Here is an 18698-nt window from a genome sequence, read left to right on the forward strand (position 1 = left end):
TTCCAAGGGGCATTAAAACCGCCTTGTTAAACCACTCTGAACTTCACGTCTCTTCCAAGAGGCATTAAAACTGTCTTGGTAAGCTACTGTGACCTGCAAGTCTATTCCAAGGAGCATAAAAACCATCTTGTTAAACCACTCTGAACTCCACGTCTCTTCCAAGGGACATTCAAACCGTCATGTTAAGCTACTGTGACCTCCACGTGTCATCCAAGGGGCATAAAAACTGTCTTGTTAAGCTACTGTGATCTCCACGTCTCTTCCAAGGGTCATTGAAATTGTCTTTTTATTCCACTGGGATCTCCACCACTCTTCCAAGGGGCATTGATAATGTCTTTTTATTCCACTGGGACCTCCACGTCTCTTCCAAGGGGCATTAAAACCGTCTTGTTAAACCATTCTGAACTGCACGTCTCTTAAAATGTGCATCAAAATCGTTTTGTTAAGCTACTGTGACCTCTACGTCTCTTCCAAGGGACATTGATATTGTCTTTTTATTCCACTGTGACCTCCACGTCTCTTCCATGGGGCATTAAAACCGTCTTGTTAAGCTACTGTGACCTTCACGTCTGTTCCAAGGGGCATTAAAACCGTCTTGTTAAACCCCTCTGAACTCCAAGTCTCTTCCAAGGGGCATTAAAACCGTCTTGATAGCTACTGTGATCTCCACGTGTCTTCCAATGGTCATTGATACTGTCTTTTTATTCCACTGGGACCTACACCACTCTTCCAAGGGGCATTGATATTGTCTTTTTATTCCACTGGTACCTCCAAGTCTCTTCCAAGGGGCATTAAAACCGACTTGTTAAACCACTCTGAACTCCACGTCTATTCCAAGTGGCATTAAAACCATCTTGTTAAGCTACTGTGATCTCCACGTCTCTTCCAAGGGACATTGATATTGTCTTTTTATTCCACTGATACCTCCACGTCTCTTCCAAGGGGCATTAAAACCATCTTGTTAAACCATTCTGTACTCCACTTCTCTTCCATGGGGCATTAAAACCATCTTGTTAAGCTACTGTGACCTCCACGTCTTTTCCAAGGGGCATTAACACCGTCTTGTTAAACCACTCTGAACTCCACATCTCTTCCAAGGGGCATTAAAACCGTCTTGTTAAACCCCTCTGAACTCCACGTCTCTTCCAAGGGGCATTAAAACAGTCTTGTTAAGCTACTGTGATCTCCATGTGTCTTCCAAGGGTCATTGATACTGTCTTTTTATTCCACTGGGACTTCCACCACTCTTCCAAGTGGCATTGATATTGTCTTTTTATTCCATTGGTACGTCCACGTCTCTTCCAAGGGGCTTTAAAACCATCTTGTTAAACCACTCTGTACTCCACATCTCTTGCAAGGGGCATTAAGAGCATCTTGTTAAGCTACTGTGACCTCCACATCTCTTCCAAGGGTCATTGATATTGTCTTTTTATTCCACTGGGACCTTTACCACTCTTCCAAGGGGTATTGATATTGTCTTTTTATTCCACTGGGACCTCCATCACTCTCCCAACGGGCATTAAAACCATCTTGTTAAACCACTCTGAACTCCATGTCTCTTCCAAGGGGCATTAAAATTGTCTTGTTAAGCTACTGTGACCTCCACGTCTCTTCCAAGGGGCATTAAAACCGTCTTGTTAAACCACTCTGATCTCCACGTCTCTTCCAAGGGGCATTAAAACAGTCTTGTTAAGCTACTGTGACCTCCACGTCTCTTCGAAAGGGGGCATTAAAACCGTCTTGTTAAACCACTCTGAACTCCACGTCTCTTCCAAGGGGCATTAAAATCGTCTTGTTAAGCTACTGTGACCTCCACAACTCTTCCAAGGGTCATTGATATTGTCTTTTTATTCCACTGGGAACTCCACCACTCTTTCAAGGGGCATTGATATTCTCTTTTTATTCCACCGGGACCTCCATTACTCTTCCAAGGGGCATTGATATTGTCTTTTTATTCCACTGGGACCTCCACGTCTCTTCCAAGGGGCATTAAAACCGACTTGTTAAGCTACTGTGAGGTCCATGTCTCTTCCAAGGGGCATTAAAACCATCTTGTTAAATGATTCTGAACTGCACGTCTCTTACAAGGGGCAATAAAATCATCTTGTTAAGCTACTGTGACCTCTACGTCTCTTCCAAAGGTCATTGACATTGTCTTTTTATTCCACTGGGAAATCCACCACTCTTCCAAGGGGAATTGATATTGTCTTTTTATTCCACAGGGACCTCCACCACTCTTCCAAGGGGCATTAATATTGTCTTTTTAGTCCACTGGGACCACCAATTCCTTTCCAATTGGCATTAAAAACATCTTGTTAAACCACTCTGAACTTCACGTCTCTTCCAAGGGGCATTAAAACCGTTTTGTTAAGCTACTGTGACCTCCAAGTCTATTCCAAGGGTCATTAAAACCATCTTGTTAAACCACTCTGAACTCCACGTCTCTTCCAAGGGGCATAAAAAACATTTTGTTAAGCTACTGTGACCTCCACGTCTCTTCCAAGGGGCATTAAAACCGTTTTGTTGAACCACTCTGAAATCCACGTCTCTTCCAAGGACATTAAAACTTTCTTGTTAAACCACTCTGAACTCCACGTCTTTTCCAAGGGGCAATAAAACCGTTTTGTTAAGCTACTGTGACCTCCACGTCTCTTCCAAGGGGCATTAAAACCATCTTGTTAAACCACTCTGAACTCCACGTCTCTTCCAAGGAGCATAAAAACCATCTTGTTAAACCACTCTGAACTCCATGTCTATTCCAAGGGGCATTAAAACCTTCTTGTCAAACAATTCTGATCTGCACGTCTCTTACAAAGGGCAATTAAATCGTCTTGTTAAGCTACTGTGACCTCTACGTCTCTTCCAAGGGTTATTGATATTGTCTTTTTATTCCACTGGGACCTCAACCACTCTTCCAAGGGGAATTGATGTTGTCTTTTTATTCCACTGGGACCTCCACCACTCTTCCAAGGGGCATTAATATTGTCTTTTTAGTCCACTGGGACCTCCACGTCTCTTCCAAGGGGCATTAAAACCGCCTTGTTAAACCACTCTGAACTTCACGTCTCTTCCAAGAGGCATTAAAACTGTCTTGGTAAGCTACTGTGACTTCCAAGTCTATTCCAAGGGGCATTAAAACCATCTTGTTAAACCACTCTGAACGCCACGTCTCTTCCAAGGGACATTCAAATTGTCTTGTTAAGCTACTGTGACCTCCACGTGTCATCCAAGGGGCATAAAAACTGTCTTGTTAAGCTACTGTGATCTCCACGTCTCTTCGAAAGGGGGCATTAAAACCGTCTTGTTAAACCACTCTGAACTCCACGTCTCTTCCAAGGTGCATTAAAATCGTCTTGTTAAGCTACTGTGACCTCCACAACTCTTCCAAGGGTCATTGATATTGTCTTTTTATTCCACTGGGAACTCCACCACTCTTTCAAGGGGCATTGATATTGTCTTTTTATTCCACCGGGACCTCCATTACTCTTCCAAGGTGCATTGATATTGTCTTTTTATTCCACCGGGACCTCCATTACTCTTCCAAGGTGCATTGATATTGTCTTTTTATTCCACTGGGACCTCCACGTCTCCTCCAAGGGGCATTAAAACCGTCTTGTTAAACCACTCTGAACTCCACGTCTCTTCCAAGGGGCATTAAAACCGACTTGTTAAGCTACTGTGAGGTCCATTTCTCTGCCAAGGGGCATTAAAACCATCTTGTTAAATGATTCTGAACTGCACGTCTCTTACAAGGGGCAATAAAATCATCTTGTTAAGCTACTGTGACCTCTACGTCTCTTCCAAAGGTCATTGACATTGTCTTTTTATTCCACTGGGAAATCCACCACTCTTCCAAGGGGAATTGATATTGTCTTTTTATTCCACTGGGACCTCCACCACTCTTCCAAGGGGCATTAATATTGTCTTTTTAGTCCACTGGGACCACCAATTCCTTTCCAATTGGCATTAAAAACATCTTGTTAAACCACTCTGAACTCCACGTCTCTTCCAAGGGGCATTAAAACCGTTTTGTTAAGCTACTGTGACCTCCAAGTCTATTCCAAGGGTCATTAAAACCATCTTGTTAAACCACTCTGAACTCCACGTCTCTTCCAAGGGGCATAAAAAACATTTTGTTAAGCTACTGTGACCTCCACGTCTCTTCCAAGGGGCATTAAAACCGTTTTGTTGAACCACTCTGAAATCCATGTCTCTTCCAAGGACATTAAAACTTTCTTGTTAAACCACTCTGAACTCCACGTCTTTTCCAAGGGGCATTAAAACCGTTTTGTTAAGCTACTGTGACCTCCACGTCTCTTCCAAGGGGCATTAAAACCATCTTGTTAAACCACTCTGAACTCCATGTCTCTTCCAAGGAGCATTAAAACCATCTTGTTAAACCACTCTGAACTCCATGTCTATTCCAAGGGGCATTAAAACCTTCTTGTCAAACAATTCTGATCTGCACGTCTCTTACAAAGGGCAATTAAATCGTCTTGTTAAGATACTGTGACCTCTACGTCTCTTCCAAGGGTTATTGATATTGTCTTTTTATTCCACTGGGACCTCAACCACTCTTCCAAGAGGAATTGATGTTGTCTTTTTATTCCACTGGGACCTCCACCACTCTTTCAAGGGGCATTAATATTGTCTTTTTAGTCCACTGGGACCTCCACGTCTCTTCCAAGGGGCATTAAAACCGCCTTGTTAAACCACTCTGAACTTCACGTCTCGTCCAAGAGGCATTAAAACTGTCTTGGTAAGCTACTGTGACTTCCAAGTCTATTCCAAGTTGCATTAAAACCATCTTGTTAAACCACTCTGAACGCTACGTCTCTTCCAAGGGACATTCAAATTGTCTTGTTAAGCTACTGTGACCTCCACGTGTCATCCAAGGGGCATAAAAACTGTCTTGTTAAGCTACTGTGATCTCCACGTCTCTTCCAAGGGACATTGAAATTGTCTTTTTATTCCACTGGGATCTCCACCACTCTTCCAAGGGGCATTGATAATGTCTTTTTATTCCACTGGGACCTCCACGTCTCTTCCAAGGGGCATTAAAACCGTCTTGTTAAACCATTCTGAACTGCACATCTCTTAAAATGTGCATCAAAATCGTTTTGTTAAGCTACTGTGACCTCTACGTCTCTTCCAAGGGACATTGATATTGTCTTTTTATTCCACTGTGACCTCCACGTCTCTTCCATGGGGCATTAAAACCGTCTTGTTAAGCTACTGTGACCTTCACGTCTGTTCCAAGGGGAATTAAAACCGTCTTGTTAAACCACTCTGAACTCCACGTCTCTTCCAAGGGGCATTAAAACCGTCTTGTTAAGCTACTGTGATCTCCACGTGTCTTCCAAGGGTCATTGATACTGTCTTTTTATTCCACTGGAACTTCCACCACTCTTTCAAGGGGCATTGATATTGTCTTTTTATTCCACTTGTACGTCCACGTCTCTTCCAAGGGGCTTTAAAACCGTCTTGTTAAACCACTCTGTACTCCACATCTCTTGCATGAGGCATTAAGAGCATCTTGTTAAGCTACTGTGAACTCCACGTCTCTTCCAAGGGTCATTGATATTGTCTTTTTATTCCACTGGGACCTTTACCACTCTTCCAAGGGGTATTGATATTGTCTTTTTATTCCACTGGGACCTCCATCACTCTCCCAAGGGGCATTAAAACCATCTTGTTAAACCACTCTGAACTCCATGTCTCTTCCAAGGGGCATTAAAATCGTCTTGTTAAGCTACTGTGACCTCCACGTCTCTTCCAAGGGGCATTAAAACCGTCTTGTTAAACCACTCTGATCTCCACGTCTCTTCCAAGGGGCATTAAAACAGTCTTGTTAAGCTACTGTGACCTCCACTTCTCTTCGAAAGGGGGCATTAAAACCGTCTTGTTAAACCACTCTGAACTCCACGTCTCTTCCAAGGGGCATTAAAATCGTCTTGTTGTGCTACTGTGACCTCCACAACTCTTCCAAGGGTCATTGATATTGTCTTTTTATTCCACTGGGAACTCCACCACTCTTTCAAGGGGCATTGATATTGTCTTTTTATTCCACCGGGACCTCCATTACTCTTCCAAGGGGCATTGATATTGTCTTTTTATTCTACTGGGACCTCCACGTCTCTTCCAAGGGGCATTAAAGCCGTCTTGTTAAACCACTCTGAACTCCACGTCTCTTCCAAGGGGCATTAAAACCGACTTGTTAAGCTACTGTGAGGTCCATGTCTCTTCCAAGGGGCATTAAAACCATCTTGTTAAATGATTCTGAACTGCATGTCTCTTACAATGGGCAATAAAATCATCTTGTTAAGCTACTGTGACCTCTACGTCTCTTCCAAAGGTCATTGACATTGTCTTTTTATTCCACTGGGAAATCCACCACTCTTCCAAGGGGAATTGATATTGTCTTTTTATTCCACTGGAACCTCCACCACTCTTCCAAGGGGCATTAATATTGTCTTTTTAGTCCACTGGAACCACCAATTCTTTTCCAATTGGCATTAAAAACATCTTGTTAAACCACTCTGAACTCTACGTCTCTTCCAAGGGGCATTAAAACCGTTTTGTTAAGCTACTGTGACCTCCAAGTCTATTCCAAGGGTCATTTAAACCATCTTGTTAAACCACTCTGAACTCCACGTCTCTTCCAAGGGGCATAAAAAACATTTTGTTCAGCTACTGTGACCTCCACGTCTCTTCCAAGGGGCATTAAAACCGTTTTGTTGAACCACTCTGAAATCCACGTCTCTTCCAAGGACATTAAAACTTTCTTGTTAAACCAATCTGAACTCCACGTCTTTTCCAAGCGGCATTAAAACCGTCTTGTTAAGCTACTGTGACCTCCACGTCTCTTGCAAGGGGCATTAAAACCATTTTGTTAAACCACTCTGAACTCCACGACTCTTCCAAGGAGCATTAAAACCATCTTGTTAAACCACTCTGAACTCCATGTCTATTCCAAGGGGCATTAAAACCTTCTTGTCAAACAATTCTGATCTGCACGTCTCTTACAAGGGGCAATTAAATCGTCTTGTTAAGCTACTGTGACCTCTACGTCTCTTCCAAGGGTTATTGATATTGTCTTTTTATTCCACTGGGACCTCAACCACTCTTCCAAGGGGAATTGATGTTGTCTTTTTATTCCACTGGGACCTCCACCACTCTTCCAAGGGGCATTAATATTGTCTTTTTAGTCCACTGGGACCTCCACGTCTCTTCCAAGGGGCATTAAAACCGCCTTGTTAAACCACTCTGAACTTCATGTCTCTTCCAAGAGGCATTAAAACTGTCTTGGTAAGCTACTGTGACTTCCTAGTCTGTTCCACGGGCATTAAAACCATCTTGTTAAACCACTCTGAACTCCACGTCTCTTCCAAGGGACATTCAAAACGTCTTGTTAAGCTACTGTGACCTCCACGTGTCATCCAAGGGGCATAAAAATCGTCTTGTTAAGCTACTGTGATCTCCACGTCTCTTCCAAGGGTCATTGAAATTGTCTTTTTATTCCACTGGGATCTCCACAACTCTTCCAAGGGGCATTGATAATGTCTTTTTATTCCACTGGGACCTCCACGTCTCTTCCAAGGGGCATTAAAACCGTCTTGTTAAACCATTCTGAACTGCACGTCTCTTAAAATGTGCATCAAAATCATTTTGTTAAGCTACTGTGACCTATACGTCTCTTCCAAGGGACATTGATATTGTCTTTTTATTCCACTGTGACCTCCACGTCTCTTCCATGGGGCATTAAAACCGTCTTGTTAAGCTACTGTGACCTTCACGTCTGTTCCAAGGGGCATTAAAACCGTCTTGTTAAACCACTCTGAACTCCACGTCTCTTCCAAGGGGTATTAAAACCGACTTGTTAAGCTACTGTGAGGTCCATGTCTCTTCCAAGGGGCATTAAAACCATCTTGTTAAATGATTCTGAACTGCACGTCTCTTACAAGGGGCAATAAAATCATCTTGTTAAGCTACTGTGACCTCTACGTCTCTTCCAAAGGTCATTGACATTGTCTTTTTATTCCACTGGGAAATACACCACTCTTCCAAGGGGAATTGATATTGTCTTTTTATTCCACTGGGACCTCCACCACTCTTCCAAGGGGCATTAATATTGTCTTTTTAGTCCACTGGGACCCCCAATTCTTTTCCAATTGGCATTAAAAACATCTTGTTAAACCACTCTGAACTCTACGTCTCTTCCAAGGGGCATTAAAACCGTTTTGTTAAGCTACTGTGACCTCCAAGTCTATTCCAAGGGTCATTAAAACCATCTTGTTAAACCTCTCTGAACTCCCCGTCTCTTCCAAGGGGCATAAAAAACGTTTTGTTAAGCTACTGTGACCTCCACGTCTCTTCCAAGGGGCATTAAAACCGTTTTGTTGAACCACTCTGAAATCCACGTCTCTTCCAAGGACATTAAAACTTTCTTGTTAAACCACTCTGAACTCCACGTCTTTTCCAAGGGGCATTAAAACAGTCTTGTTAAGCTACTGTGACCTCCACGTCTCTTGCAAGGGGCATTAAAACCATCTTGTTAAACCACTCTGAACTCCATGTCTCTTCCAAGGAGCATTAAAACCATCTTGTTAAACCACTCTGAACTCCATGTCTATTCCAAGGGGCATTAAAACCTTCTTGTCAAACAATTCTGATCTGCACGTCTCTTACAAGGGGCAATTAAATCGTCTTGTTAAGCTACTGTGACCTCTACGTCTCTTCCAAGGGTTATTGATATTGTCTTTTTATTCCACTGGGACCTCAACTACTCTTCCAAGGGGAATTGATGTTGTCTTTTTATTCCACTGGGACCTCCACCACTCTTCCAAGGGGCATTAATATTGTCTTTTTATTCCACTGGGACCTCCACGTCTCTTCCAAGGGGCATTAAAACCGCCTTGTTAAACCACTCTGAACTTCACGTCTCTTCCAAGAGGCATTAAAACTGTCTTGGTAAGCTACTGTGACCTCCAAGTCTATTCCAAGGGGCATTAAAATCATCTTGTTAAACCACTCTGAACTCCACGTCTCTTCCAAGGGGCATTCAAACCGTCTTGTTAAGCTACTGTGACCTCCACGTGTCATCCAAGGGGCATAAAAACCATCTTGTTAAGCTACTGTGATCTCCACGTCTCTTCCAAGGGTCATTGAAGTTGTCTTTTTATTCCACTGGGATCTCCACCACTCTTCCAAGGGGCATTGATAATGTCTTTTTATTCCACTGGGACCTCCACGTCTCTTCCAAGGGGCATTAAAACCGTCTTGTTAAACCATTCTGAACTGCACGTCTCTTAAAATGTGCATCAAAATCGTTTTGTTAAGCTACTCTGACCTCTACGTCTCTTCCAAGGGACATTGATATTGTCTTTTTATTCCACTGTGACCTCCACGTCTCTTCCATGGGGCATTAAAACCGTCTTGTTAAGCTTCTGTTACCTTCACGCCTGTTCCAAGGGGCATTAAAACCATCTTGTTAAACGCTTCTGAACTCCACGTCTCTTCCAAGGGGCATTAAAACCGTCTTGTTAAGGTACTGTGATCTCCACGTGTCTTACAAGGGTCATTGATACTGTCTTTTTATTCCACTGGGACCTCCACCACTCTTCCAAGGGGCATTGATATTGTCTTTTTATTCCACTGGTACCTCCAAGTCTCTTCCAAGGGGCATTAAAACCGTCTTTTTAAACCACTCTGAACTCCACGTCTATTCCAAGGGGCATTAAAACCATCTTGTTAAGCTACTGTGATCTCCACGTCTCTTCCAAAGGACATTGATATTGTCTTTTTATTCCACTGGTACCTCCACGTCTCTTCCAAGGGGCATTAAAACCATCTTGTTAAACCATTCTGTACTCCACTTCTCTTCCATGGGGCATTAAAACCATCTTGTTAAGCTACTGTGACCTCCACGTCTTTTCCAAGGGGCATTAACACCGTCTTGTTAAACCACTCTGAACTCCACGTCTCTTCCAAGGGGCATTAAAACCGCCTTGTTAAACCCCTCTGAACTCCACGTCTCTTCAAAGGGGCATTAAAACCATCTTGTTAAGCTACTGTGATCTCCATGTGTCTTCCAAGGGTCATTGATACTGTCTTTTTATTCCACTGGGACTTCCACCACTCTTCCAAGTGGCATTGATATTGTCTTTTTATTCCACTGGTACGTCCACGTCTCTTCCAAGGGGCTTTAAAACCGTCTTGTTAAACCACTCTGTACTCTACATCTGTTACAAGGGGCATTAAGAGCATCTTGTTAAGCTACTGTGACCTCCACGTCTCTTCCAAGGGTCATTGATATTGTCTTTTAATTCCACTGGGACCTTTATCACTCTTCCAAGGGGTATTGATATTGTCTTTTTATTCCACTGGGACCTCCATCACTCTCCCAAGGGGCATTAAATCCATCTTGTTAAACCACTCTGAACTCCATGTCTCTTCCAAGGGGCATTAAAATCGTCTTGTTAAGCTACTGTGACCTCCACGTCTCTTCCAAGGGGCATTAAAACCGTCTTGTTAAGCCACTCTGAACTCCACGTCTCTTCCAAGGGGCATTAAAATCGTCTTGTTAAGCTACTGTGACCTCCACAACTCTTCCAAGGGTCATTGATATTGTCTTTTTATTCCACTGGGAACTCCACCACTCTTTCAAGGGGCATTGATATTGTCTTTTTATTCCACTGGGACCTCCATTACTCTTCCATGGGGCATTTATATTGTCTTTTTATTCCACTGGGACCTCCACATCTCTTCCAAGGGGCATTAAAACCGTCTTGTTAAACCACTCTGAACTTCTCGTCTCTTCCATGGGCATTAAAACCGTCTTGTTAAGCTACTGTGACCTCCACATCTCTTCCAAGGGGCATTAAAACCGTCTTGTTAAACCACTCTGTACTCCACGTCTCTTCCAAGGGGCATTAAAACCGTCTTGTTAAGCTACTATGATCTCCACGTCTCTTCCAAGGGGCATTAAAATCATCTTGTTAAACCACTCTGTACTCCACGTCTCTTCCAAGGGGCATTAAAACAGTTTTGTTAAGCTACTATGATCTCCACGTCTCTTCCAAGGGGCATTAAAACCGTCTTGTTAAACCACTCTGAACTCCACAGTTCTTCCAAGGGGCATTAAAATGTTGTTTTTAATTACCTCTAACCTCCATGACTCTTCCAACGGGGATTGCATTTCCTCCTAATTTTAGTCAGCTTTTGCTTTTCAATGCATAGGCGAACACTAATTGAGACCCACTCCCCAATAATGGGTAGAAGATTTTTAGTACGCTGTAATCCACGTCTGTTTCAAGGGGCATTGCAGTTCCTCATAATTTTTTTAAAGCCTTCCATTCACTGCTTAGGCCAACAGTGTACAGGAGACCCAGTTTCTATAAATGAAAAAAACGGTTTAGTTAAGGCCCTCTGACCTCCATGTCACTTCCAAGGGGCATTGGAGCACCTCAAAATTTTTAGTAGGCATTGCACTCACTGTATGACCTATAACTGTGTAGCCGAACCGCTCCTTTTGGTACAGAAACATATTCTACAAGACATGTGTGGTTGACTGGCCTGATATTGATGTGAATGGTCCCTGTTCCTCCTGCTCTTTCTCCTTTGCCACCACCTCATCCATCATTCATCACCTGAAGCTTTGTTTTAACGGAAGTCATAGAACTGGGATAGTAGCAGGAAAACATCCAGCAATCCTCCGAGGAGGTAGGATATGCGCCAAAACGCTGACCACCTCAGGCCTAGCCACTACTACATACATGCGCTTGTATTCCAAGGAATAGAAAGCTAAGGAGATGGATGGCCTCATGATCATGAATAATTTACTCGCTGTGTAGGAGGCAGTCCACTGCTGCTGTCTACCTTCTGAACTTTGTGTTGAAGCCTGATTGACCCAGGACCCACAATCCTCTATGTCTGTGTTGCATCCCAGTGTCCAACTGTGCCGGCTTCCACAATATTAACCCAGTGTGAAGGCGTCAGTGAGATGGACCATCCCTGGCCACATTCACTTGTCCACGTGTTTGTGGTTAGGCTGTCCTTCCCACTAAATGCACTGGAGAGGGCACAGATAATGTTTTGGTATGCACGCTTGTGTATAAGGTGCACTGGGACAAATAGGGGCAGCTGGGGACCGAGTATGGACACCCAGCCTCCCCCTGTCGGCTGGGGATCAAGTGTGGACACCCGGCTGCCGGGTGGCTGGGGACTGAGTACGGATACCAGGCCGCCGACTCAGCCATGACATGGTGACCGGCTTCTGCCTCCGCAAGCCTAAAAGGCCTCATTTCAAGTGCAAGCAAGCTAGCAGTATGGTATTGCAGCCTGGGGGTGGGTGGGTGGCTGGCTTACGCTTGCATTCCAAGAAAACAAAGCAGATGCTAACGTCTATCATCATCATCATGCTCCTCACGTTGGTACTCTCAACTCCCCTGATGGAGAAGCCAGGGCCCACCGGAGGAGTCTGGTTGTCTGGTGGGCTCTTCCAATGCTGCCCTAAAGCAGGCCAGGCTAAGAAAAGTGTGGTTAAGGTTCCCGGAACAAATAGTGGCGGCCGGCGGACTGAGTATGGAGACCTCGCCCCCTACGCAGCCATGAGGTAGAGACCAGCTTCGGCCTCCTGCAAACTAAAAGGCCCCATTTCAAGTGCAAGCTAGCAGTATAGTATTTCAGCCTGTGGGTGGGTGGTTGGCTGCATATTTGCGCTTGCATTGCAAGGAATGGGTGAGGTACAATTGAACACTGCCCTGGGACAAGGACTTGCACGGAGATAGTTCCAAGTCTGCATCTTCTGATGCGGCAAAGATCACTTCTGATGGGCACACTTTTAGGCAGTGACCTGGGTGTCAGAGATGCTTCCAGGGGTCTTCCCCATGCTGTTCCCATGTCTTTTCAGCACTGTATGCATGTGTCACACAGCACATAGTCAGATAAGGTTGTAAAATGTTAAAATGACATTTCCCAGTGAATGCATTTGTCACGGTTGAAAGCAATACAAAAGTGCAAAAATGCATAAAAAATGCTACTTGTGAACATAGCCCAAGGTGTGTAGGAGTATTTTTGTTTTTGGTTATTTATTTTACTTTATACACAAGTCTTTACCCTGGAAAGGATGTTCTTTAACATATTTCACAGGAAAACAGTTTCAGTTTCATTTTTTAACTTTTTATTGTGAGCCCGTAAAAGTGGCTTTATACCTCTGACCACGTTGTTGACAGCAGTTACCTGGGGGTCAGAAATGCTTCTTGGGGTGATCCCCATGCTGTCCCCATGTCATTTGAGCACTGTTACTATCATTTTGGGCACTTTTTAGGCTTTCTACAGACTGCCGAGGGTGCCGCCGCAAAAATGCTCGGGTCTCCCATAGACTAACATTGGGCTCGTTGCTCGGGTTGAGCACCTGAGTATCACGGTGAGCTCGGCCCGAGCTTCGAGCACATGAGCATTTTAGTGCTCGCTCAACACTATTTACAGCTCATTGCCATGAAAACTGACTACCGGAGCTTGGCCGAACAAGTGCAATAAATGCATGACAGGCTGAGGAGCTAACTCCTGAGATGCCAATCACCTCTCTAGTGCATTCATTTCTATAGAGTAGTTACACAGTGCTGTTGAAATCTCCCTCTCTGTTAACTTCTGATCTGGAATTACAAAATCACAATCCCATGGACACCACCTTTAATCACTTCTCCTTTAACCCATGAGCTATAGAGCAATGACATTTGTTGAAAGACCAGGGCTGGCATTAGGAGTGTAAACTCGGCAATTGCCCAAGGCCCCCACACCCTTTGACACCTCCAGACTCTACAGCAGAAACTACACTGATAATATCATTCAAATAATTAAAAATAAAAAATAAAACATGTATGGTATCTCTGCATTCATAACAGTTTGATCTATCAAAATATAAAGTAAATTATTCTGATTGGTAAATTGTATAATGAGAAAAAAAAGCCAGATTTTGTATTTTTTGTCAACCGTAACATTGTAATAAAATGCAAAAAGAGTTGATTAAAACATCTTATCTGTCCAAAATTGTATCACTAAAAATGTCAGCTCAGGTCCACAAAATAAGCTCTCACGCAGCCCCATGTTCAGAAAAATGAAAACATACAGGTCTCCGGAAATGGCGACAAAAGAAAATACATTTTTTTAAATTTCAGAATTTTTTTTCACCTCTTAAAAAATATATATACACGTTTGGTATCTGCATACTCATACTGACCTGGAGAATCATATTGCTAAGTCAGTTTTACAATATATTGAACACTCATAGTAAATAAAAACTCAAAACAGTTGTGAAATCTCACTCATACTGCTAAGTGGACAGAAAAATATAAACGTTATGGTTCTTGGAAGTAGGGGAGGAAACAACAAAATTTAAAAATAAATAAATAAATAAAAAAACACAGAAAATTGCCCTGAAGTTAAGGGGTTAAATTCCTTGTAATAGCAATATAATAACAGCATGAACGCTCCCTGCAGGCTTCATTCTTTGGATATTCATGATCAGTTTAGTAACAAACTAAAAAAATATCCATATCTGTAAAATGTAATTGGGTTAGTCTACCTCTTTAATTCCTAAATGTGTAGACAGTTATCAGGCAGAACTTTTGAGACCTTAAGTTCAACATTTCCACTAGTGACCACCTTTGTGACCCTATAACAACAAAAGACAGGAAGTGTTGTCAAAGGGATTTTCGAACACCAGGATGGTGCCTAATAATTCAAAATCAACTTTTTTGTGTGTAAAATAGAAATTAGTGTGAAGTGTATAACAGCTCTTTGTTAAAAATTAAATTATTCAGATATGAAAACATTCTTCTTACTGACTGTTCAGTTTGTAAAACCTATTTTATTAAACATTTTTAGGTTATTCTTAATATAAAGAGTCCTGTTCAGAATTTCCATTTCTTGGTCAAAGTATAAGTGGTTGCAAGGCAAAATCTCAAAGCGAACCTGTAAACAGAATTCAGCCATATAAACTAAAGGCATGGCTATAATGTCGCTGTGATGCTGATTAATGTGATACCTGATGTGAAGGGATCCGCTCAGTAACTGCTGAATACTCACCTTGTGAAGTTTTCAGAAAATGATGTCTTCTGTGCTCCAGTGTGCTTCAGGGCAGGACCTGATTATTCCTATCTCCTTTGTAAAAGTCTGCGCTGCCACCATCATTGTGTGGGTGGCATGTGCACAGTGGGAGCAATCATCCTGTGTGCAGGACTTCAATAAAATGGCACTGGAGGCAGCGCATGAGCAGATCGAGATTTTGGCTGGTGCAGACCCAAATTCTCGATCTGTGCATGCACCACCTCTGGTGTAATTTTATTGAAGTCCTTATCACAGGACGCCAGCTCCCACTGCGCATGCGCCACCCACATAATGATGGCGGTGGAGTGGAATTTTAAAAAAGGAGGCAGGTAACTGAATAATCCGTGACCTGCACAAGAAACAGGGGAGGCTGATGGGGGGGCAGAAAACGAGAAGACCATGCCCCCTCATCCTGCCCCGAACCACACAAGATGTCATTTTCAGAAAACTTCATAAAGTGAGTATTCAGCAGCCACTGAGCGGACACCTTCACATCAGGTATCATATTATCAGCATCACAGTGCCATTATAGCCATGCTATTATTATTTATTATTATAGCACCATTTATTCCATGGCGCTTTACATGTGAAAAAGGGGGTATAACATAGCAAAAACATTTACAGTAATCTTGAACACAAATTGACAGCCACTGGTACAGGAGGAGAGAGGACCCTGCCCGTGAGGGCTCACAATCTACAAGGGATGGGTGAGGATACAGTAGGTGAGGGTAGAGCTGGTCGTGCAGCGGGAGGTGGACTGATGGTTACTGCAGGTTGTAGGCTTGACGGAAGAGGTGGGTCTTCAGGTTCCTTTTGAAGCTTTCCACGGTAGGCGATGGTCTGATGTGTTGGGGTTGAGAGTTCCATGATAGGGGGGATGCACAGAGGGGAGAGGCCGAGGAGTAGCGGGATGACAGGGGGATTAGTCGAGCAGCAGAGTTTAGAGTAGATTGGAGGGGTGTGAAAGTGTTGGAAGGGAGGCCACAGAGCAGGAGGTTGCAGTAGTGGAGGCGGGAAATGATGAGGGCATGCACTAGTGTTTTTGCAGAGTCTTTGCTGAGGAATGTACGGATCCAGGAGATATTTTTGAGTTGGAGTCGGCAGGAAGTGGAAAGGGTTTGGATATGTGGTTTGAAGGAGAGATTAGAGTCCAGGGTTACCCTGAGGCATCGAGCTTGTGGGACTGGGGAGAGTGGGCATCCATTAACTATGATGGATAGGTCAGATGGGGAGGTTGAGTGAGGTGGGGGAAAGACGATGAATTCATTTTTATCTATGTTAAGTTTTAAAAATCGAGCAGAAAAGAAGGATGATATAGTGGACAGCTTATAGGGCTGAATCCTGATGACCAGCTCTCTTTATGCATCTATTCCCAACTCAAGCTTACTACTAGTATACTTACTAGTTTGTAGTTTTTGCAGAATATGCAATGATAATTTGGGTGACAAGTTTAACTTCAGTTGTATTTATTACAAATTAGTGGTCAAAACGCCAGTGTAATATGACTTACCATTTGTATTGAGGATCTCTCCTTCTGAGCATGGGACACAATCAAAGCAACAAATCTTCTGTCCCTGTAGAGTGGCTCTTCTAAATCCTTTTGGGCATGGATTACTGCATAAAGAAATTGGAGGCTAAGAAAAAATATCAATAAATGAATTAAAGCATATGTTTTATACTTAAAATTGCATTGAAAATGTCCAGGTATATTTGATTTATAAATTTGAATACAACTTAAAACAATGAGTATCTATTGTATACAGCCAATATATTATATTAGTAAAACTACTAATTTTTGGGGGGAATGTGTGGCCAGACAGGACTTTCTCTTGCCAAGAATAATGCAGTGATTATTACATGGTGATGATTAAGATTAACTTTTATCCTTGAATTGCAAGGAGAACTCTAGTCTTCCATAATTACAAAGGTTTATATCAGAGGGTCCCAAGTGGTGGATCTTTGATGCCCATGTGACCACATAGACTGTACACAGAATTTTTATGTGTACTCTACATGGATGGCATGATTCACAATAGGATCCAGTTGGATGAACAAGTAGGTGGGCTGCACTGCTGTAGTAAATCAATTGTTGAGAAATTCATTTGTCAGACATTTGTTTTTTTCACTTGATAAAGACGGCAGTATGACGTTCACATGTGTTGTGTATAAAAAAACCTTATTCTCATCATAATTTCTGAAGAATTGATTTACTCCAGCAGCGCAGCTCACCTATGTGTTCATCCAACTCGATTCAATATCTCCTGGAGAATTTATCCACCAGTCATGGGGACAGCAGCAGCTGTTTTTCTTCATGTCTACATAGGAATTGTGCCTGTCACAACTCCACCAGGTGAGCGCAACCAACAATCCCCTACTCGCCCTCCATAGGGTATCACCCTATTTTGCACTCTGTTTCCCACTCCTAGATTTATTCATGCTTCACAGTAGAAAGTTCATGCCTACAGCTCTGCCAGATTAACTGACTGGCTGCCCAGAGGGAGATTTCCTCTTTTCTCACCTATTGTGAGTCTCAATTGAGCTTTCCCTTATATAATATTAATATAATATTTATAATCTCCATTGATTCATACATATTGGTGGCCAAACAGACTTTCTATTTCATAGACTTCTCCAAAAATATGATATTCATGAATTTCCTGGCCAAGAGGACTGAATTGGATGAGTCCTATTTGCATAAAGAAAATTGTGACAAGCTAAGAACTTTCCTTGCCAAGAACGATGTAGCCACATAGTGGCTATTTGATATGAATCAAATGAGCCCAAATTGCTAGGGAAAGCAATTAGTATTCTTCTTTGAGGTCACTCAACTTCAAAGTCCAATGACTGGTTGGGCTAGAAAATGGTTTTAAAAAAATTCTGCTGCTGTAACTTCTCTTGGTCCTCTACTGGCTTCCAAAAGCACCTGCTGAGTTCCGGTACCATCCTCGACTTCTCTATTCACCAGTTTATGCGCAGTCTAGACCATAAAACACACTTTCACATCATGACTTCAAAACATGCATCGCCCCATGTGATCAAGGCTTAGCCAGCACTGGTTTCACTGACAAAGAGTGAAGAGAAGACCAGTGCTTGAGAGGTGCCTTAGGAAATCAATGTAAAACTGGCAAAATCTGCAATGGCATGGACAGGAGATGTGCTGGATGAATATAATATTTTAATATTTTAGCCTGACTCATATGAATCCAGCTGAATTGTGGACTGCTGGCCACCATTTTGCGTGATTGGTGTGATTTGAAATCCCAAAAATTCAGATGTTCTGATATCTGAGAATTATGTAAACATTTTAATTGAATTTGATTAGCTTAGAATCCATTCCCTCATTATTACTAGAATCATAGAATCATAGAATCATAGAATGGTAGAGTTGGAAGGGACCTCCAGGGTCATCTGGTCCAACCCCCTGCTCAAAGCAGGATTCACTAAATCATCTCAAACAGATGTCTGTCCAGCCTTTGTTTGAAAACGTCCATTGAAGGAGAACTCACCACCTCTCGTGGCCGCCTGTTCCACTCATTGATCACCCTAACTGTCAAAAAGTTTTTTCTAATATCTAATCTGTGTCTCCTCCC

At 42.7% G+C, this 18698-nt stretch overlaps 1 protein-coding gene across 1 annotated transcript in view; it reads right to left on the reverse strand.

Annotated features, from left to right (window-relative positions):
* The window catches only part of LOC141198867 (extracellular calcium-sensing receptor-like), a 289207-nt gene that overhangs the window by 65321 nt on the left and 205188 nt on the right, over positions 1 to 18698 (reverse strand). The window contains exon 4 of the mRNA XM_073663168.1: positions 16619 to 16742. Within this exon, the coding sequence (XP_073519269.1) occupies positions 16619 to 16742 (124 nt within the window). The remainder of the gene's footprint in view (positions 1 to 16618; positions 16743 to 18698) is intronic.

Source organism: Phyllobates terribilis, unplaced genomic scaffold (genome assembly GCF_046119375.1).
Source record: "Phyllobates terribilis strain yellow unplaced genomic scaffold, ASM4611937v1 Scaffold_107__1_contigs__length_5663174, whole genome shotgun sequence".
Lineage (NCBI taxonomy): Eukaryota > Metazoa > Chordata > Amphibia > Anura > Dendrobatidae > Phyllobates > Phyllobates terribilis.